This window comes from Boleophthalmus pectinirostris, unplaced genomic scaffold (assembly GCF_026225935.1).
Source record: "Boleophthalmus pectinirostris isolate CB_2022bp ecotype Guang Dong unplaced genomic scaffold, ASM2622593v1 HiC_scaffold_15, whole genome shotgun sequence".
NCBI classification, from domain to species: Eukaryota; Metazoa; Chordata; class Actinopteri; order Gobiiformes; family Gobiidae; genus Boleophthalmus; species Boleophthalmus pectinirostris.
Genome location: NW_026571070.1, coordinates 16,578,258 through 16,601,294, shown reverse-complemented (window position 1 = coordinate 16,601,294; position 23,037 = coordinate 16,578,258). Strand labels below are relative to the sequence as shown.

The following is a 23,037-nucleotide window of genomic DNA, read 5'->3' as shown; positions in this document are numbered from 1 at the left end:
ATCTCTAAATCTGCTGAGGTTACATAAGTGATTTTATTTGATAGTGAGGAGGGACTTCTGAATGTCAGCAATCAGCCTTGGGGGGAGCTGTGGTGTGTTTACTAGAGAAGAGGGGAAGGAGAGAGGGATAGGGCGAATGAAGCTTAGGAAGGGAGGGAGGGGAGGCAGGAGAGCAGCCAGAGAGAGAGAGAGAGAGAGAGAGGGGAGGGAGAAAACTTTTCACTTCTGAGGAGCCACAGAGGAAGCGAGTGTGTGTGGAGCGGCGACCATGCAGGTAAAAACGCATTAGCTAATTGCTCTGAACTTAATTAAACGTCATCGCGATCGCTTAATTGTGCTGGTTTGAGCGCAGAGAGTGGCTCGGGACTGATAGATAATCGAGTAAACGACGGATCAAAACCTTTATCAACCCGTCCCCGTGTAGAAATCCAACATTAAATCCAAAACTTTTCTGCTACTCGACTGTCTTTTGCCTGTTCTCCGTAACGCCACCCCCATCGTCGAGGAGGCGACCGCCTCGCACGTACTCCGCTTCAAGAAGCTTTTACGTGTTAATTCCCTCGTCAATTACGCATCGGAGCTGTTTAAATGATAGTTTACGTCGGCATGTGTTGCAGCGAAACTGTTTTAGGCATGGTTTTGAGCGTGAAACGGAGGTCTGCTTGACGGCGAGGGAGGAGGGGTGCGAGTGTTTTCTAACACATCTGTAAGCGGAGCCCACGTTCATTAATTAAATGGCTTTAGTCGGGCTAGGCCTCAATTTGCGCTGTTGAACAGCAGGCGGCGGGCGGTGCAACACTACATGCCCGATTGGCAGCCTACAATCAGAGGGGTAAGAGACAAACCGAGGCCGAGGTGTACGGATTGAAGGCGAGTGTTTGTGTTTTGTGCCAACGTGAAGTCGGTGTGTTGAAGCGCTCTTCACCTGGAGCAGACAGAGTTCAGGGGAGCGGGGGCTGGACACTTGGACTCAGTTTGAAGCTCGGTTAATTATCTCTGACTGCTAACAGGCTAGCTAGCAAAGTGACACGACTGGTAATAGCTCAGCCCCTTCCTTTCTGTATATTAATTTAATGATCATGCAGTCGTCATTCGGAGCATGTGAATAGATAAAACTGACACCAGTGCTGCTTTTGTGGCTTGACATAAGTGTATGTCCATGTGTGTGGTTATTTTAACTAAAGTTGGAGCTAACGAGCCATTCCTGAACCCTACTGTAATGCGACGGTACAGGGGCTCGCAGCCTAGCCTGCTAGCTAATTGATTCATCTCTGCGTGGCATAGCTAATTAGACTGCTCATTAATTAGCCAGCTTAAAGCACGGAGCGGCTAATATAGCTGTATCGCGGCTTTTAATTACAGGACATTTGACGAAGACTTTTTAATCACGATATATGCTGTAGATATGGACTTGTAGAAATATTATCTGGTCTTCTAACCGCGCTAGCTGGCTAATTGGCATGACAAGGAAGTGAGCCTAGTTGCTGTAAAGGCATTTCGCTTGTGCTGGCGTTGTTACTGTCTAAGCAACCATAAAGTTTATAGAACCAATTAAATCTTCTCGTTAGAGGACAATCCACTATGGTTATATTTCGTATTCTCAATTAAACATAAAGGAATGCAATGTTTTATAATTATGATTTTGATGCAAGATATGACTTTGCCGTTTTCCAGTTTGTAATTTAAGATCTTCCATGTTTTTGAGAGCTTGCCAGAAGTTTTGTGCACAAAAGACCAGTGATTTTGCGTCAAGAAAGAACTATGCAATATGCAATGAGTTTTAAGAACATGCTAATGAAATATTATAGCCTATTATAAAAGTGTTGGACATGATTGTAATAATAATTCTGGTACTAACCTAACAGCGTGATGGCATGTGGTCAGTTTGCTGAATGCTTACTCTGCTAAATTCCTCTCAAGTTGCAAGTTGGTGCAGCTATAAATGTATTGTTACTGAATAGATTTGAGAAGTCCTTATGCCCCAGAGAGGCCTTTGTTGTTCCCATTTTCTATCCACTGTGCATCCTAACTTACAGTTGCTGCTAAAATGACACCTATCTGAGGCCACATCTGATTGGCCACATTGTGTAAAGTCCATAGCACATGTATTCACTGCTCAGTCTGATAGGCCAAATGTTGAAATGCTTTGTTCTAATGCATACACTATTTATATCATCCTACATTGTTTTTGCACAAGTTGTCCTCCTGAGTAAATTATAATGCCCTCTATATTCTCTTCAACAGCCTATGCCAGAATATTAACTCCTATTTCTACTTGTCAGGAGGAGCCTGGAGAGACGGTGAGCAGTGAATCCAATGGGGTGGCTCTGTGGCTATGCCCCCTGTGTCAACAAGGACAAGCAGACCGCTCCTCCTTATCTTTGCACCTTACAGATCAACACAGTGTTCTTCCATCGTGTGTTGAGAGGCTGCTCGACATTGTGAGTTTTAACCAACAAAGAGAGCTTGATACATGAATAGATAACTTCACATGGCAGAGCAAAGAATGGAAAATTGAAGTATATAGCAATAGGAGAAGTATAACATGGTACAAGCCTGTGAACAAAGGACTGGCAACACAACAAAAATCATGAGATTCCTATTTAGTTTTGTCTAATTAAAACACTTTCATATCAATTGTATTAACATAAACAAGAGTTACAAGACATTCTTTTAAATCTGTGCAATTTATTCCTGCAAGGTCCGAACTCTGCTCCAAACTCTGATTTTACTGTCAGAGTACTGGCTGTAGACCTGAAGATTAAAAAGCCCCAAAGCCAATGATTGATGATTTAAAATTACGCAATCTTGATTTTAATAAAATTAAATTCATAGTACAGTGCTTCTTCTGTTACGCTTGTATTTGTATAGTGCTAGGTCTTTAAATTTTCACACATTTGTTAGTCAAAGATATGAAGTATTTATGAAAAACTTTAATTTATGCCCTCAGGGCAAGATGCAAATTAAAGGCAAGGATTGCTATGTGTAATATAACCACACTTGAATGAGTCACGCCCAAATGTTGTTGCCTAAAAATGAACTCTGGTTAAAGCAGCCGTTGCAGAGTTTTGCTGACTGTCTCCTTTCATTTTATTCTGAACAGGCTGGTCTAAAACAAGCAGCTCGTGCACATGAAGCCACAGGTGCTCAAAGCTCTTCAGGTGAGTTTTCTCCTTTTTGTCTGAAGAATTGGGTTGGGAGTATGTTTATGTTTCAAAGGGAATAAAGGCAACTTAAAATAGAATAATCATGATTAATCATCCTTGATTATTGAAATGGTGAGCAACAGATATCATCAGTAGTTAGTTAGTTAGTAGTATAGTTAGTTAGTAGTATAGTTATCATCAGTAGTCATAAGTAGTATTCACAGAACATGCTGTAGTAATGTAATGTAATGTGTGGTTTTGATGAGGAAAAAACCTCGTCTGTTTATGTTTAAGTCCAAGTGTTTGTAGTATGTAATAAAACATTCAAACATACAAAACATGGTGCAGCTAACGGACCACAACAACAGACTTTTGTAATTTTTTTACTTTTAACTGTAGAATATAGTTGTTATAATCATGTTGCTAAATTTGATCTGTCTGCACCTACAGATGCTGCATCTTCAGATTTAAAAGAAGACCTCAGTTCAGGCCTGTGTTCGTCGAACGAGACTTCAGACTCTGCAGAAACGAGTGGAGAGAAAGAGATGGAGGAGGAGAAAGTATTAGATCAGGAGAAAGGGGAATCGCAGCCCAAGCCAGAGGAGGAGGGACAGCACCTTACAGCAGCCAAACAGCAAGCTACATCTGTAAAGGCAGAAATACCAGATGCTACTGAAAAATCAGATGTTAAAAAAGTGCCAGCTGAAAATGATACAAAGCCTTTCAAATGTTATGCCTGCTTAGAAGCATTCCCCAACAAAACTGCTTTAAGTGTCCATTATAACTCTGCAGGCCACATTCAGAGGATGAAAACAGGAGGGGAAGCTGATTCACAAAGCCCCCCAGCCCCCGCCCTATCGCGGCCATTTGTATCAAATAAACCCTACCAGTGTGCGATCTGCAGAGTCTCCTACAATCACGCCATCACTCTCGAGAGCCATATGAAGTCTGTCTTGCATCAAACACGAAGTAGAAATGCAGGCATAGTCGCAAACAGCACAGTGGCCACTAGTAACACCACAAGTGTCCCGAAAACTGTGGCGAGCAAATCTGGGAACAGTCAGTTAGTCAGTGCTGCTCCTTCTCCTTCAGCTTTGATGGTTTCTGCTGCAAAAGATGGAGAACAGATTCAGACTTCGCAAGTGGCCACCTCTCTCCTCACCTCCCCTGTGGCTTCTGCTCAGGCCGTCTCTGCCTTCCTCACCCTTTTAACATCCAGCCCCAACACCCTGTCCCACTCCATTCTGCCCTCCTTGTTCGCAGCTGGTACTGCAGGTGCCACTGCGCCTCAGCTCGTGCCTCAGCCTCAGATGGTCATGCCATTGATTTTAAATGGGCTCCAGGCTCAAACCCAGCAGCTCCCAGAGAACCAGCAAAGCCAGCTCCTCACACAGTGCGTGCCATTCGTAGGCCTCAGTGCAGCCCAGCAAGCTCTCCTAGCCCAAAGATTTAGCAGCTTACAGAGCCAATGGCCCTCCGCAGGGGTCCCTCCAAACATACAACCCAGTTCTGAAGAGCAAAAACCAGCCATCAAATCTGAGAAAGAACAAGACGAAAGTGATGACAAAAATTCAGATCAGTCCAAGGCCAGTAAAGGCTCAGATACAGTGAGTACTAAAAAAGAGGAAGAGGAGAATGGTGAATTTGCACTCGATGTAAAAAGCAGAGTGAAGGTTGAGCATAATGAAGACAATGCTGAGGCGCGTAGAGATGGCACAACAGATGGAGACGGCTCGACTAATCAGTTGGACCTGGAAGGTGATAAAGCAGCGAGCTTGACTCTCTCCCCAGCGGGCGTGGACAAGAGCCTCCGCAATAACAACCTCTCGCCTTCTGTATCTGTGCCCAGCAACGCCAGCCTGAGTCCGGTCAATTTAAACCTCACACTTAGCCCTGATTCTACCCCTCAAAAATCACAGTCAGGTACCAGCCCCTGCGGTTCACTTGGCACCCCTATAAACAGCCCAAGTATAAACGCCTTAACCAAAATCAGAAGTAGGTCAGTCTATCGGGATCCACCGGTGTTGTCCGAATTTCAAACAGAGGTGTTGTGGGCATTTCTAGAATCCCGTAGTGAAGCAGACGCAGCCAGCCCTCCCCGTGAAGACTGTGAGGCGTTGGGCAGAGAGGTAGGCTTATCTGAGGATGAGGTACGGAGGTGGTTAACTCACGCACGGCTTCTCAAGAGGCAAAAAGCAGCAGGTTTAGAGCATTTACAAGCACTGGCGAGACAAATCCAAGTTTCTGATGATGAGGAGGAGCGCTCACTTGTGATAGCAGAAGGGGAGGAGGAAGAAGCAGGTGGTGGGATGGTGTTAGACTTGTCCAGTACTAGAGCAAAGCGTAAAAGGAAGAATTGGGGAAAGGAGGGCCGTGGGGATTCCTGTCTCACTTCCGACTCTGAAAATGAAGTTTACACTTCTGTCATTGTTTCTGATGAGGAGAGCCAGAATGGTTCTTTTAGAGAGGGCGTGGAGAGTCCAGCAAAAGAGGTAGCCCAGAATAGTGACAAAGGGGCAGCGGGTGGGAAGGTTTTACGCTCTACAACTGTATTTTTGTCTGACGCAGAGGAGGAGTATGAGGATGACGAGGGAGGGACAGGTCGCAGGGCTAAAAAACGAAAGGGAGAGTTTGAGAAAGAGGAACTTGAAGGAAAAAGGGAAAGGCAGGATTCAGATGTGGATTTGGAGTTGGAGGCACAAGGGGACCCACCCAGTTCCCAGATTCAAGCTCTTAACATCCCAGCCGGAGCACTCCACTCTCTGCCCTTGTCTCTGGCTTCCTTTTCTCCTCAGTTCCTTAGCCCATATGTGCTCTCGCTCAGCCCCTCTATTGTCGGTGATGCAGGCAAAGTGCCACTGTTTTCAAATCCACCAACTATTACACGATTTCCCAACTCACTCCTGTCTCAGTCACTCGCCCAAAGCCAAACTTCTCTGTTCATGTCCAATGGTGGGGACAGTGAGGGAGCTCTAGATCTAAGCATGGGGAGTAGTTCAAAGTCGCCATCTTCCGCAACATCTTTGGCTGAAAAAATTGCAGCGCAGAAAGGACAGTTACTTGATGGGCTTGGCTTGAGGCCCACAGCAAAGGGGCTGGTGGTCGTTCAAGTTAAGCCTGAATCAGCAGTGCCCACCTCCAATAGTGGCATGAATCTTGTCAATTGCAATAACATGACAAAGTCTGCCATTTACATGAGGGCTGCAGAGAAGATGAATGCGTCTCTATTGGAAAAGGAGCGTGAAAAAGACCAGGGCGGAGAGCAGGACTCTCATGGAGGCAGGAAGGCCAAAGGGAAACGATATCGAGATATGCGTCGCTCACGGACAATTATCCAAACTGAACAACTCGATATTCTGTACGGATGCTATTTTAAAGACCCGAATCCTGGAAAACATGAATTTGAACAAATTTCTGAGTGGGTCCAACTGCCAAAGAAAGTTGTTCAGATTTGGTTCCAAAACATGAGGGCCCGGGAGCGGAAAGGTGAGGTCCGATTTATTAGTGACGGGACTCTGGCAGCGGTTGGCAAACCTTTAATCAAATTTACCTGGCCTTTGGCCAAACCTATATTTTCAAAGAAGCCTCCAACCCCCAGTAACAATAATACTGGGGGCATTGCAGCTGCTCCCATTGTACGCACTATGATAAAAGCAGAACCAGATCCTGTGAAGGAGGTGAGCAAAGTGACTATGGTGAAGAAAATCATCCCAATCCCCATTAAACCCAAGGAGATACTCTCCGCCACTGCAGTGTCCCCTACCACTGCAGCGCCAAAGACCAAGCCCGAAACCACCAGCAATGTTACAATGGTTAAAGTTACCCCCAAAGTCAACCCTGTGATTCTACCACCACCTAAAGACCCTCCTCTAGTGCCCCGGCCAGCAGAGAAAAGGAAGCTGGAGGAGGATGAGAGTGAAGAGGATGCGACAGATGACGAGAAAGACCATGAAAGCCAAACCTCTCATGGCCCAGGGACTACCAACCGCATGGTGCCCAAGCTGCCCACTACTCCCATCAACAACAGGCCTTCTGCCACCACCACCGTCTCGCAGAAGCAGAACGGCCTTAACTACTGGACACCAAAAGTCCCCATCAAAATCAACACTTTGTCTAGAGAACAGCTCGCCCTCCCAACTCACCTGCCACCTCGCTGCCTTGCCCCTCCCCCCACACCAAGCATTGCTCCGGTCAGCCCCAATACCCCCAACTCTGCAAAAGTGACCAGCCCTCCCACTACCCCAGCAGTTGCAAAGTCAAGCCCGACGGATAACAACTTTTTGTCCCACTCTTCTAGCCGTAGACCACGTACTCACCTCTCCTGTCTGCAGCTGTCCATCCTGCAGTCCTGTTATGAGACGTGCGCACACCCAAACTGCCTGGAGTGTGAGGCCATCGGCACAGAGCTCAACCTGCCACTTAAAGTGGTGCAGATCTGGTTCCAAAACACAAGGGCCAAAGAGAAACGCTGGAAACTGCAGCAAGAGAAAATGGTAAGAGTACATTAGTCTACCTATTCTTGTTCAAGTTCATTTTGTAACCCTATAAATGTGTTATTTCATTACCTGAAATGTTCCACAGTATGACATTAAACACATTCATCTCGCATTTATTAAAATACCTTGAAAAACATGCAATCTAACTTTGAGTTAGTGAGTTTGATATTTAATACCATACTGGGGAACATTTCAGGCAAAGCAGTAACATCTCCATAGAGACCAGCATACCCTCCACCAGAAATGTTAAATAGTGCACCTTTATTATGGTGGTGGTGTCACTAATAATCTAATTCATTAATAATTTCAACATTTTTATTTAAAGTTTGTACTCGTAATTGACCAATTTGTCTCTTATACCCACCTCTTCTGTTTTCAGACTACTCCGTCAGGTGAGAAGATGGACACAAGTTCAGGAAGCTATCTCCAGTACAGCGCACTCAAGGCCAATCGTCCTATCCTTCCAAAACCGGTGCACCTCAACATCAGTGTGTCCGCCTCTTCCCCAGTGGACGGTCAATCGGCTAAAGAGCTTCTAACAGGCCACTGCGATGTTTGCGATGTGTCTTTTGATTCTCGTGCTGCAGCCAGAGAGCACGTCTTCTCCCAGTATCACCTGGCCACTCTGAAAACCACTAACTTTGGGCAGCCCGTGTCCCTCATCAATAAGAATGGCACCAGTAACAGTGGATCCAGCGCTGGCTCTGGGGCAACTCTGCAAACGGCCACCAGCAGCAGTTAAAGACTCAGATCAGGACTGGTCTGCACACAAACTATTTGGACCCATTTGGGCTCCTCAGATTTTATTAAGCCAATATGAGCACTAATCTTCAAAAGCTAATATGATTTAGTTTTTGACATTCGCTCTCCCTGCACCTGCAATCCTTCACTCACTCTTCTTTGACTTTTCATCAATATTCACCAGATAATTTCTGGGCTGCTTAGCACTGACTGCTGCTGCCAGACGAGTGAAGAACACTGCTCCCTAAATACTAAATAATCTAACGTTTTGGTCCTAACCCTGTGGCTATATTACCTTTCCTATAATTTGTAAAGGTTCAGCTTTGACCTGCTTGAACACAAGACTGATGCAAGAATTATTCTTCTGACCGAGTGGCCATTTTGCGATGGGCTCACACTTTTGGGATAATACAGAGGACTTTCGTTAACTTGCAGTTTGCGCCTGTGGATTTAATTTCTTATGCCTACCTGTTGAGCAAATATTGCTTCAGTATACTATAAAAAGACTGACCTATAGGCAGAAGAATGAGTTTTCACTATCACTTTACATTTGCTTCTAGGGTGATATCTACCTATTTGTGATATAAGAGGTACTTTGACAAGAATAGGGCTGTTGAGTTATCTCCAATTTAAATGTCCTAAATTTCATGACAATCCTAATACACAGGGCAAAAACAACTTTATAATCTTGGCATACCGCACTTTGGACACATTTTACATTGCGAGAGGTTTTAAGCATTCTGATGCAAGTGTCTTTCTGGAAAGATGCAACAATGCATGGTGGATGCCTTAATCACTAGAATGAAATGATTTTGCTAGCATAATAAACTTTGCTTTAGAGGTGCGCTTATGTGCAAGTAAGTGGTCCGGGTTTGTAAATTTAGAAGTACTGTTGAGTTTTACTTTTTTTTTTCTTTTTTTTTTTTTTTTTAGAAAAATCGCAATCTGTCACATAAAATAATTGAACTGTGTGTTTGCTAAAAGGCTATGCCTACAGATTTTATTTGTATGAATTTTGGATCCTGTGGAACTCCCCTAAAATACACGTGTCCTTTTGAAGCTCCTCTAAATCACTGGGACTTCACCTATTTAAAGGTGCAAAGGATAAAACGGCCTTAAAGAGACAGCACCACATAGTCTGTCCAGGTGGTCCTCTACCGAAACTTTCAGCCACATCTGTCACTGCTCATCCACTTTCTACTGTTTCATTTCTTGTTTGTTTTTTTTGTATTTACAATTTGCAAGTCTTTTATGTAGATATTTATTCATACATTCATCCAATTGGTATTTTTCAGGTCAAAAGCCAAACGTCAGACATGTTGAGGTGTGTTTTCCATGACCTCCATATTGTTTTTAGTTTTGAAACGGTTACTAATTCTGGGATTGTATGTGCTGTGAAACCTGATCTGACTATGTCTGGAAACAAAGACGGGGAGAAAGCGGGGTGTCTGTAGTGTCCCTAAGGGATTATAGATGCTCAAATTAACCAAGCAAATTTGGGAACTTTTATAATATGTTGACTGAGAGTTAATAAGATGGTGCTGTTTTGAAGGATGCATAACTTACTAAAGATGTTTTCCTTCTGTTGAGTTGTATATTAATGTTACTATTGATAGTTTTAACAAAATGCAAAACTAAAAGCTAAACTTTTGTAAAGAAATATATAAAATAACTGATTCCAAAGTAATCCTTTCTTCGCTTTCTGTCTTTCAAAAACCAAAAAGCAATCTTAGGTTGACAGAGAGCAGGACAGGTGTTTGTAAATGCAAAACTGTACAGGACGTCCCATGGCTTGACACTTGCACTAGTCCACATTTTTGCACAAGCTACAGACATTTCAACATGAACACTTCTTTAACACTCACTCTGTGTTTGGGGGAAAGAATCTTTTTTTGAAGAGTAATTATTTGTACACCTAATGTAACTTGTGAATTAAGCATGGACTGGAGTGAATCTCAATACTGGGATCCCACACGCACACGGCAAACATGGTGTTGCACTGTCCAATCTAAATGGGTTTTTATGGAGATCTGCTTTTTACTTTGACGTTTGTCACATTATCACTATTGTTATAACTGTACTACTACTTATATGATTAGCATTACTACTCCTCACCGTTTATCATTATTATTGATCCATAATGGGTTTTAAAGCCACCTCCGCTCGAAAGGGTATATTCCTATGAATATTGAACAATAGTGGCAGTGTTGTTATGACTTGTTAGATTTATAATTAAGCTTATCTTTTCCTCATCACTTGTACCTGCCTTTTGTGTTTGGTCTCCATTATGCTTTCTTTGATATACAGAAAAATAAAATCAGTTAAACAACAAATGCAACCTTTTATTTGTTGTCTAATTCAGTCAGTTTAGTGATTGTAAGGCGTAAACAAAGGGTCAAGTAGGTCAGTTTGGGAAACAATTGAGGTGAGCGTGCTTGTAATTAATTTGTTTAACCTTATCCTACAGAGCCAATATCGCGCTGCAAAGGATTTGATTGACGTTCGCCTGTGCCAATCAAAATAACCCATGCCTTTTACAAACCGGAACGTCCTGTTTTATTGACCAATAAGAATTCTTTACGTAAACGATGGGCACGTCTAGAATACTGTTTTGACCAATCAGAGTGCGAGTTTTACGCCCGCAGTACTACATGGCCCCGCCCCACCATCCATTTCTGAACCGAAAGAAACGCTACCGCTCTCGACTGCTCTGCTTTTTATACACGATTAACTTATTTAAACAACGTACTCCTCGATTATTTTAAGAGTTTTTGTGCGGCGGAGAGGATAACAGTGCCTCTCGATTATCTGGGAGCTTTTTGGTAGCGGGCAGAACTATAAATCGGATTTTATTGGTCGTTTTAACTTTGGGAAGCAGCGTTTTCCGCGGTTTCCCCCTTGCCGCCCGCGCTGTGTGTGAGCCGGGCCTTTAGTGTTGGTTTAGCCACGAGGCACGTCCTTACCGCCGGACCAGGGCGATGGCAGAGTTTGGGAATGGACTAGCAGACGAATCCCTGCTGGATTCTGACCCCGGACATCCCGAACTAGAAGACCCCGGTGTGGGAGACGAGGAGCCGGGGTTAGACGAAGGAGAGGCCGCTATTGAAGACCCGGTAAGTAAAGCCTTTTAGAGATCGATACCTAGATGAATATGATGCAAAACGTGTTTATAATTCAGTATTTTACAAGAAATGGACGCACCATCGCGGTTTTCTTTGAACAATTGCGGGTCACATGCGGCGTGTGTAACTGCTATCGCCATGTCGGTATTGTCCGCCATTGTGGATCACGCAGTGCAGTAGAAACAGTGGGGATGGGTGGTGACATGCGCGTTGTTGGCGGCCATTTTGGCGCAACAGCGGCACCAGTTTCTCTGCGCCAGGGGCAGCACGGGCAGTGGGGAAGAAAACCCTCATTGCAAAAAATGCGAGACGGGGATGCTGGAGACAGACTGGGGTGAGGGTAGGAGAGGCCTTTGTCGTTAGCAGCCACCGTGTGAGTCGCAGCTTACGGTAAACATGTTTTTTAGCTTGTTTCTCCATGTCTTTAGTCCTCACTGCTGCATTTCATGTCAGGTGTATGCCCGTGCAAAGCCGGGGCAATGCGGGCTAGGGTCGGCTTATTGATCACGGGTGACTTGTGCCGCATCCAAATGACCACAGGACCCACCGACAGCTGGCAAATCAATCTGTTGTTGTTATGCTTCATTTGCACCTTGAGCTCGTGTTCACACCTCTGCAGACAATTTGTTCTCTCTCGTTAGTTTATGTTGAGAATTAACTACAGCATATGCTTGATGTCAGAGGAGATGTCACCCGGTTCCCATCTATGTACTGTTTTGGTTGTGATTTTTTTCCGTGGTCACTGGGCGTACATAGTAGTGCGCTTCTTCTGCAGACTGGCGCAGAGTTCCTCCCAGTTTCAGTCCACACCAGTCTCGTGTACCGGGGGAGCAGCATTACCAGGGGCGGCGTTTTTAGGGGCTGGGTTTGCATCCGTCGGTATTTTACTGGACCCTGAGGAGAGAGGAGAGCATGTGGCAGAAATGTGTGGATAGCATGGCCATATTTGGGGTGATGCGCCAATTTCGTCTTTGATGCCACACGTGTAGACCAGGAGTGGTGTAATTTAAAACATAAAGCACAGAGCAGTACGGGATAGAGAGTGTCATATCCAGATATCAGTTTTATGACATTTGAGGTGCTGTGACAGCAGAGACAGTTGTGGATGTAGTAGACTCCCACTGTGCTGCAGTGCACCACTGCTGGACAAGAGCCTGCGATCCTTGTGTGTACAGTATCTAATGTCTAGTGTATCAGTGGTTGTTTCAAAGATATATAGCTTTGTAATCATTTAAATGTAATGATTAAAATGCACAGAGTGACCCAAACTTCAAAGCAGAGCACAGATGTGAAAACTGTCTTGAATTATCTTTCAGGAGCTGGAGGCGATCAAGGCCCGTGTGAGAGAGATGGAGGAAGAGGCCGAGAAGCTGAAGGAGCTACAGAACGAGGTGGAGAAACAGATGAACCTCAGTCCACCGCCAGGTACATCACTGAACAGTGGCCAGGCTTACATGCACACCCAGTAATTGCCAGGTTTCTGGAGTTATAACACTATTAAAATGGCATGCCAATGATTCCGATCACACATTCTTTCATTTTTATTTAATTTCAAAGGTCCAGAAATCAAATAATGAGCTTTGTGTGCATGTAAACAAAGCCACTGTTTATATTTGATACTCTCTCAAGTTTTACCTAGGTTCCCCAATTTGAGATTTGTAATACATTTTCTCTTCTGCGCAGTAGGCCCCGTCATTATGTCCATTGAAGAAAAGATAGAAGCAGACGGCAGATCAATTTATGTTGGGAATGTAAGTCACGTTCCAACAAACATTTAAATCATTTTATTCTCGGGAGCACCTGATGGACCTGTGTATGCGTTTGTGTTCTCAGGTGGATTATGGTGCTACGGCAGAAGAGCTTGAGGCTCACTTTCACGGCTGCGGTTCAGTCAACAGAGTCACGATTTTATGTGACAAATACACGGGACATCCTAAAGGGTCAGTGTCCAAAACAAGATATAATTTACAGTTTTTCATCAGAAATGATTTTGTAGTACATTAACAAGTTTCTGTACTCGTGTTTTCCAGTTTTGCGTATATTGAATTTGCAGACAAAGAGTCTGTTAGGACGGCCATGGCATTGGATGAGTCTCTATTCAGAGGAAGGCAGATAAAGGTGAGAATGTAATTTCAAGTTTGTTTTGTATGTGGCCTTTAACATTCCACTAATTCTTGTTGGAGTCACCAGTCTCAATGAGGCTTGACTTTGAGAAACTTGTATCAGACTGAACTGAATATCATCCAAGGTTTTCAAAAACATTACTGTAAAATGTTAGTGAATTCCCAAACAGTATTTTGTGTAATGTGTACATGTCATATCTTTAGTTTTCATTTCTAATCTGTAAATGTATTTTATATTTATCAGTCAAACCTGGAAAACCTTTTTTACTCACTTTTTACTCAGTTTTTGGGCACTGCATATCCACAAAGAGAAAAAATGCACTTTTTGGCAATTAAAATAATGGTCTGTCATAGCAAATTTTGAAGTGTGATACATTGCTGATGAAAATGAAGATGATAAACGATAATATTGAAACTAATTTATGCCACTGACACAGTAACAATAAAGCAGCATAAGCTCACACCCCAAACTATTCTTAAAAAAAAAAAAAAAATTGTTCCCTTAATTTATTCAACAATAAGTCAATATAGTAATTATTGTGCCAGGCCTACTAGTTATTTATAGATGTTTTTCGCTGATCCTCCCATCCACTGCTGTTGTCACGTAGGCATGGTACAATATTGAAATTTTGTGTCATGATTATCATGGTTAAAATAATTGCAATTAATGATTACATCACGATAGTTATTAGCAGACAGTTGAAAAATTTAATGCATATGATTAATTATACTTTTATTATTATGAAATAAGTTCCATATTTAGACATGGACAAACTTTATTGATCCACAAGGGACTACTTTGTTATTATAATGGGATGTGTGGACTACTGTAACCAAGAGAAAAAATATAAACAAATTTAATCAACAGTTATAGTAGTATTGCACTTCATTATAAGTAAAAACAACAATGAACTGAAAGAAAACCTTATGGATAAGTAGCTTTTTAAAATAAATATATATATACACATTCTGGTGATAAAAAGACTGATATCTTTGTTTACGTTTATCACAATTATTAAATATTAAATTGTTGTGTATTGTCCCATCTCCATCGTAAGGTGGGTGCGAAGCGGACAAACAGACCAGGCATCAGCACCACAGACCGCGGGTTCCCCAGGGCTCGGTTCAGGTCACGAGGAGGAAGCTTCTCATCGCGCGCTCGATACTACAGCGGATACACGCCCCCTAGAGGCAGAGGACGGGCCTTCAGGTGAGCCCCTCGCCACCAAGACCACACCCCCACCCACCTGCATGCACGAGACCACACCATTCACACTCACTGCAAACTGGCCTGCTCCGTATTGGACATGCTGGGGTAGGTAGACACGGTAGAATTGTAAGTCTGGGGTAAAACAGTATGGTGGATTTGGTTGATAGAAGTCCTGTGTGAGTGTAATTTTGCTGTTATTGAAATCCCATTCTCCTAGAAAATTTGTACTTCAGTAACTTCAGTAGAGACACTAGGGCCAAGTGACATTGTTGTTCTGAACTACAGTTTAATCATGATTTTGGATTGCAAAAAATGAAACCAATAACATCAATAAACCAGTTTTCAGTGTTGTTTGAATATAGCAGTTGTGAGTTGTTGTTTACTGTCAAAATAAATGCTTGAATATGGTAATGGTTATTACTTGGTAGTGAAGTAAATTGTTTCTGAAAATGGCTGGCAGTGGACAGTAGGCTGCAGCAGCTTTCTGGTTCTTCTCACGTGCGTAACGGGGCCGTGATGGTGTTGAAATCTGATGAATATGTCTTATAAACTGAGACTGGTGGCAATGGTCTTTTTTTTTATTATTTTATTTTTGGAATAAAATGTCACTTCTTGGCGTTAATATTCAAAACCTTCTTTTGATCTTGTGAGAAGATTGTATGCACATGTGGAAAAAGATCTTGTGAGATTTCTTTTCCCATGTGTTTACATTTGGCTAACTTTGCTGTAGTTCCAAAAAGCAGTGCTACAATTACAACAAAAGTATTAAATAAAATAAAAACTAGTGAAGCCAAAATGATATGTCATGATAACACATTTTGAAGTGTGATATTATGATGACGCAAATACAGATGATAAACGATAATACTGAAACTGAACTATGAAGCAGGATTTTCCCCCAAAAAGTATTATAAATGTACAGTACAGCTAAAAACATGAGCTGCTATAAATAATATGCGGAATGCAACACTTACCGTACACTTACCACTTAAACGTACCGTAATTAGATTGTATAATTTTAGTTCACAATTCTACCTTCTACAGCTCAAATATTTTAATTTGCAGAAAAAATAACCAAAAAATCCCCCTAATACAAATAAGAAAAAAGTCTTCATGATAAATATTGACCCACAAAAATTATTGCTTCATGTAACATATATTGAACGATAAGTCGATAGTAATAACTGTGACAAGCCTAAGTAAACAATTTATTCATATATCAAAATCTCGTCTCTTCTTCTCAATCTTGTATCTCATCTTAGGAATTGTGTGCCGTCAAACTCTTAGCGAGGACACAAAAGATATCGGAGAGGTTGGAGAGCCCTCTTTATATTGTCTGACACTGTCAAAGGAACAATGGTGCCATAAATCTCAGCATGCAAACTCCCAACTCCAAACACACATCAGCCCTTTAAACAGAGATTCTGATTTTAATCTTGTGTGATCATCGGCATCTGGAGCCCACTTTGCGAGCATTGCTTAAGACTTAATGCTCTGCTTATTTTCCAGTATATTCCTGAATAATTGGCTGTCTAAGAAACTCTAATGCAATTTACTATTAGCTTTGTTTTTATCTAATTTGGCTGCAACCGTTACCATGACCCTACGCTTAACTATTAGTGCTGCTGGTACTGTGTATCACTATGGGGAGGTTGTATTATGATTTAGCTGCATTTGTGTGCGATTGTGTCTGGACGTTAAGGTCAGAATCTCTTTTAATCACGTTGTGTACTCACCCAGCCACTCCCGCACATACCAAAGAGCCCTGAACTCTGCTGGACAAGGAACTACTATTCATCTGCATGTGAACTGTCCATATATGTAAGGAAGCAAATGCGTGATTCTGGTAGTCGGGGCCAAATAACTGGAAGTGTGGGAGTGTTTTTTTTTTTTTTTTTTTTTTTTTTTTTTTTTTTTTTTACAATTGTTGCAAGGTTACTGTATTAGCTTTTCCTACTCCTGCTTACTAACCATTTCCCAAGTAGCAGTTCATTTTATCAGAGGTCACTTAGTGCAGTTGCATCATCGAATACAAAGCGCTTGATGTTGAAATTTAATCTTGTAATTGCCTTAAAATCTATCGTATTCAAATACTAGAGACCATTTTGAGCAATAGTAAAATTTTCAAAATGTTATGTTAAACTAAGCGATTTCTGTTGTTTGGTTTCACATCTTTGATTAATACCACTGCTGTGAAAACAATACCAGATTTCCCTTGTTACATAGCACTCATATTTGATGTGATTCAATATTGATCGCTCCCAGTTTCACATAGACTGTAGTTAATATTCCCACTGTTGTATTATTGACAAACACATTACGTATTTGACCTGGAACACACAGGAAAAAAGCAGCAGAGCAGTGCTGCATTAGTCCTTACATTAGGGGTGGGAGATTTGCAAAAATATGATACTGTCACAATTTTTTTGGGAGCCAGAGCACAATTTTCTATCTTTTATATTGTCTTGTAGAGGTTACAAAGCTTGTATGTCGCTTTTCTGCATTTCTGAGGCTAACCAGTATTAGGTGTAGGTGAGAAGTCAGTTTTAGCCTTAGACGGTGAAGAGGTGGACTAAGGGAAGTGACACCAGCCATAGCGTTCAGTTCCTGTCAAATTAAACTCTCGAAAATGGCAAAATATAAACACCAGGATCAGTAGAGTAGGTTAAAATGAATATTTTAAGACCAAAGTGATGAGGCTTACTGCAGCAGTTACAGAGAGAGGGGAGACATATACAGATATTTCAATGTAAAGTCAGTTTGAGCTACAGTCGATGGAGCCAGAAGCGCCCCCATGCTCACTTCCTATTTGGAACGCTGCAGCTAGTGGGGTCTGTATGTCTGCTGTGTCTATGGTTTTAGCATAGAGCTGCATTTAGGAGAAAAACTAGTGAATCATGATATGGTAATTAAATAATAACAAATAACAACAAAATAACATATTGTCAAAGGAGTAGGTTCACAATTTTATTTAGATCATCACATTGCTCAGCCTTAACATAACCAAATTTTAACAGTTTATTAATCATCCGAAGTGGGTGTGGTCAATGTATCAGGTCTTAATATAAAACCAGTTCAGACCAGTGCTGTGTTGAAAAGTCAGACTCATGTTTTTAAACTCCTAATGGTTTTCACTGGTGCCTTGTCTCTCTGTGGGAGCATGTCCAAGAAAACTCAAAATCAATGCCTCTTTCCCCTGGACCGCTTGGGAAGACGAAAGCTTTTCCAAAAGTTATGCTCTATAAAACCTCTGGCACCAAATTCAGTCTCAACAAGGCCACAAAATGTTACACGTTATCATGGCTCAGATTACAAAGCATGACAGCTATTAACAGATAAGGTTATTGGCACACCACTATATCAGGCTTAAAGACTCTTTAACTCTTCTATGTAATGTGCCACTTACAAAGCTATTACCGCAATTAGAAAACTTGAAACAGCACACAAGTGGGAACCAACACTTGTACTACACTTTTAACTACTGACAAAAACATAAAGGAACTATATTACGCTCTTTTCTGATCTGTTGTAATGTTGTTTCCTCATTAAACATATGTGGGTTGTGTTTTGTTTCATTCACACATGATTAACACACACAACCTGCATATTCAGACACTTTGTTCTACTTTGTAATGTCAAGCAGTAATACACACAAACACACTTTCCATAGAATCATATGGATAATCCCATCGCTGGAATTGCCCATCTCTATTCAGCTAAAAATAAAAGGCAGCTCTTGAAACTTGATGTAACAGAGCATTTTGAGCTTTGGAAATGTGGACCACTCAATAAAGCATTGTGTGATATGAGATAAAAACACAACTCCAGGTATGTTTTTGATGAGGTAAAAACATTCTAACATGCTTTAAAGCTCACAAAAGTCAGTTTTACGTAATATAGGACCTTTAAACCAACATTTGAGTCAATTCAGGTCATGTTGAGCAAATTATTTGTAGTCTATTTTGGTTTGAACAAATAGTCAGATATCATAAAAGCAAAAAGCTACACATTTCATTGTTAATCATGTGTTTTGGCATAGTATTTTGTACATTTTTTTCCTGTAACTTTATGGGTAAATTGACTTAAAGTACTGGTAACTAGTAAAAATATAACAATGTTGCAAAAAGCCACAACCAAATTGATCTCAACCTCCACTGTCCTTGAGTTGGTTTTGGTAAAAGGCATTATAGATTTTGAACAGTTTTCTTGTCTAATTTTGTTTCAGTGTTTTGTTGTTGAGTCCTGCATGTCCATGACCATTACATTGCACCTCCTTTTCAGACGTCACTCCAGAAACGAGGGTTCATTTCTGCAGCCTGGTTCAGTCCCAGCTCCTTTTTGTTTGTTGCCACTGAACTGCGTTATGTGTGTGTGTGAATGTGCATTTGTGTGTGCGTTTTATGTAAGTGTAGGTATGTGTGTGTGTGTGTGTGTGCGCGCGTGCGTTTTTATGTGTTTGTCTGTGTCTCTGTGTGTGTGTGCCCGTCTGTGTCTGAGATGAGATGTGGAGATGTGCGCTTGGTTTCTGTGGCTGGTTCCTGTTTCACAAAACTTGCCTCCTCAAAGTGTCAACTCCTTCATTCCTCAGTTCGTACTCCCGCCCAAAAGAGCGATAAAGAGGGAGAGAGAGTGAAAGGGGGAGAAAAGGGAAAGAGGGGGGGGTCTCTTATGAGTGCCTGTCTGTTGTGGGTGGGACTCAAAGCAAAGGATTTGAAGAGGCGAATTGTGAGAAATGGGATTTGGCCCGTGTGTGTCTGAAAGCTAATAGAGCTCAACAGTGACTGCCCACCAGTCATTTTCCTATTAACTTTTCCAAATCCTGATATTAAGACTGTATTGCTTGAACTTCAAAATTTGGGATTATTAAAAATGACATAATCCTACTCCTATGTGTTACTCTATTAAACTTTGAAGTGTGCCAACAAAAAAAGGGGTTAGGTCACTGTTACACTCAAGTTTTATTGAAAAGAAATGGTGCTTAACTGAATTTTAAGTTAAGTCTATTGGTGAAAACCATCCTCAGTTTCAAGGATTGATGGAGGCTAATGGGCTTTATGCAATGGTAGAGTTGCTAATTTTAGATGTTTGTGATTCAAGTGAATCATGGATTTCCACATGGCTAGTGGCCTTCATCAAACCATTAAACAATAAATATGACCTTTAACTTGACTTGCCCTAGTCGAAAAAAATGAGAAGGAATTTTTTCCTCCTATGGGCAGTCATAATTGGAGAAACGATACAGGTCAAACAGTCACTTGTGTGTGCTTGTGTGTCTGTATATGATTGCGTGTTTGTGTGGATGTATATATATATATATATATATATATGATTTTGTGTGTGTGTGCTTGTGTGCATTGTCTATGCTGGGGATATAGATGTGGTGCTGTTTGTCCTCTAAGTTTCTCCCCACAGTGACCTCAGCAGCAGAGTCCCACAGAGAGAGAGAAAGAGGGAGAGAGTGCCTTTGCTGCCCCCTCACACGCACACAACAATCAGGATTTTAAGATTTGGAAATTTCCCTCTTCAAAGCTGCTCTTTCAGCTTCCTGTATCCTACTGTAGCCCTTTTTTCCCTTCACAACACTTTAGGATCTAAGGCACTGAATAAGATGCCTGCATAGCCTCAGTTTTACATTGCCAGTGACACTTGCACACTTAAACTATCATAAAACCTGACACCATGAAAATTGGTGTGTCTTCTTAAACCAAACAGAAAAAACTCACCCTCTTTTTCTCTCTCTCTTTTCCAGGGGCCGAGGGCGAACAACATCGTGGTATTCCCCTTACTAAACACCCATTCCCCAAATATACTATCTCTCCCCCTATCTGTTCCCATTAAAACACACACAATGACAAAGCCCACCCCCTTTCCCCTCGCCCAACATTAAAAGAAGAAATACCCAGAGGAAAGGAGGAAAAAAAAAAAGACAAAAAAAAAAAAAAAAAAAAAAAAAAAAAAAACTCCTTCTCCTGGACAGAGAGACTGGTGTGAGTGAGCATGCGTGTGCCCAATTTGGTGCGGCAGTCACCCCTGGTAAGGTATACATTGAGGGGACGTCAATGTGGCAAGTTTTTATTTTTATTTTGTTGGTTTTGGGGGCGGGATAAAGGGAGGGAATTAAAAAAAAAAAAACATGAAATACAAGGGGAAAATGTGAATATTTTTGGTACCTCAGGCTGCAGCTGTGTCTCCTTGGTCTGGCTGTGATCACCTGCTTTCACCATCACAGCCCACCCACTCACCTCCACTGCCACCCCAAAAAAAAAAGAAAAAAAAAAAAAAGAACAGAAAAAAGACAAACAAAAGGGGGGCAACAAAAAAAGGATGCCGTCTTCATATATATTTTTTTGTTTTTAATGCTCTGTACATCTGTGGACGTTGCAGATTGCTGTTTTAAGTTTGTGGTTGTAGTTTACCATTACCCCCTCTCACCCTTTTGTCCCTTGTGTCTCCTTGCATCGCCTATGTCATCCCCTCATCTTTATTGCTTTTTCTTGATCTTTTTTTTTTTGCTCCATTTTTCCTCCAGACAGTGATGGAGAGTCAGTATTCAGCTGTATATACCCCTCCTTATTTTTATGTATTTTATTCCATCCATTTTCGGGGTCTCATTGTGGTCATATTCTCCTGTCTTGCATGGCTACCACACATCTTCAGCAAGCATCAGTGTTTTTATTTTTGAGCTACACCTCCCTCGCCCTCCTCCTCCTCCTGTCTCCTACCGTGTCACCCCTCTCCCCCCCGTCCCCGGTCTGTCCCCCTCCTCTCTCTGTATATTAGACCACTTCTTGTCGTTTCAGGTTTCAGGACCAGTGGAGGCTGACGACCCCTCCCCAGGTGGCACCGGCGCCACCTACTGTCTCGGCGGCGTCTCTCTCACTCTCTGCTCCCGCTATGCACACTCACCCCATCCTGTCCGTGTGGGGGGCGGGGGAGGGGGGCAGGGCGACCACCGGCCAGCCGCGGGGGGTATTTACTACAATAGCAAGCGCTGATAACCCAACCTTTTTTTTTTTAAGATTTTGGTTTCTTTTTCCAATTTCGACACGCATCAGTGACAACATGCAGGCATATACACACTCAAGACACGTCACACAGGCACTTGAGAGGAAGGCAGAGGAGAAAATACACTTTGTTTTTTTACACAGTCAGCGGAGCTAAGAGCAGGCAGGCTAATGTAAGAGGACAGCAGGACCAGAGACTAGGGAGTTTTTGGGGTGTACAGTGCGGACCTTATAGCACCCCCTATCTCTGACTTGGCACAGTGTAGTCACGGCTGGTCTGAGGAGGGCATCAGAGCCAGTGGCAATGATTAATTTAACTAAAGAGTGGGCCGGAGCTGTTATTTTAGGGAGGGGAAAGTCAGGGGCTGGGTTTGTGTGGAGATTTTTTGTTTTTATTGAAAAAAAAGGGGGAGTGGGTTTGAAAAAATGTTTTGCATTTTTATTTTTATCCCATGAGTCTGTAATTAGAAAAAAAATAAAGACATTGTGTAAAAATTATGTTTTCTTGTGGTTATTGTGCAACTTATGAAGATAATGTTTAAAATCAATTACAAAACTGATCTATGGTTGCTATAAACTGCCCATAACTGAGTTATTAGACCAGGAGAGTCCAAACTCTTTTCAGCCATATTGAAATTGTAAACAGCGAAGAGCCACAGACTACAGGATAACTAAGTGAATCAGTCAAAATGTTGCATTTGATGTAGGTTTGAGTCACCACACCTAGGTTTGGAACGTTTATGTTAAAGCTGCACTATGCAACTTTTCTGGTGGAGGGTCTGTGAAATGCTTCTCTATGATGTCATTACTCCCCTGGAATCTTCCGTAATATGAAATGAAACAATTCTCCTTTACATTAATTCAATTATGGGTGATTTATAGCTCAAACACCTAGAAAAACATGCATTCTGCCTGAGTGGGGTTGCCTCTCCACAGATCTGACCTGCAGCTTGGACTGGGTTGATCTCTATGAAGATGGAAATGTTTAATTCCATACTGTGAAACCTTCCAGACAAAGCGATAACAGACATCTCCATGGAGAACACTATCTGATGAACCCTTGGATCAGGAAAATTATGCTGTGCACATTCAAGTGTGCTGCATCAAAATGTTTTTTTTAGTTGTGATTACAATTTTCCAGTGTTTGCAGTACTATTGTTCATTTGGGCCAATTCAGCAGGAAGTCTGAGGGCCG

At 42.0% G+C, this 23,037-nt stretch overlaps 2 protein-coding genes across 5 annotated transcripts; both read left to right on the top strand.

The window, feature by feature from the left end:
• The first annotated feature begins 120 nt into the window (after positions 1 to 120).
• zfhx2 (zinc finger homeobox 2) lies at positions 121 to 10,716 on the top strand. 3 transcript variants are annotated; one of them, XM_055151270.1, is made up of 5 exons: positions 121 to 274; positions 2,283 to 2,441; positions 3,104 to 3,161; positions 3,597 to 7,639; positions 8,022 to 10,716. In XM_055151270.1, exons 1-5 carry the CDS (start codon positions 269 to 271, stop codon positions 8,382 to 8,384), a joined length of 4,629 nt encoding a protein of 1,542 aa, XP_055007245.1. In that variant the 5' UTR covers positions 121 to 268; the 3' UTR covers positions 8,385 to 10,716. The 3 variants fall into 3 exon arrangements, with proteins under 3 accessions (XP_055007245.1, XP_055007244.1, XP_055007246.1); XM_055151269.1 differs by lacking the exon at positions 121 to 274 and adding an exon at positions 399 to 832; XM_055151271.1 differs by lacking the exon at positions 121 to 274 and adding an exon at positions 809 to 870.
• Positions 10,717 to 11,061: 345 nt separating this feature from the next.
• On the top strand, positions 11,062 to 22,340 carry pabpn1 (poly(A) binding protein, nuclear 1). Of its 2 annotated transcripts, none has more exons than XM_055150895.1 (7): positions 11,062 to 11,496; positions 12,822 to 12,930; positions 13,192 to 13,256; positions 13,339 to 13,445; positions 13,536 to 13,623; positions 14,687 to 14,838; positions 21,639 to 22,340. In XM_055150895.1, the coding sequence occupies exons 1-7, from the start codon at positions 11,362 to 11,364 to the stop codon at positions 21,997 to 21,999; spliced, it is 1,017 nt and encodes a 338-aa protein (XP_055006870.1). In that variant the 5' UTR covers positions 11,062 to 11,361; the 3' UTR covers positions 22,000 to 22,340. The 2 variants fall into 2 exon arrangements, with proteins under 2 accessions (XP_055006870.1, XP_020787206.1); XM_020931547.2 differs by lacking the exon at positions 21,639 to 22,340 and adding an exon at positions 20,588 to 20,982 and having other exon boundaries at positions 13,189 to 13,256.
• The last annotated feature ends 697 nt before the right edge of the window (positions 22,341 to 23,037 follow it).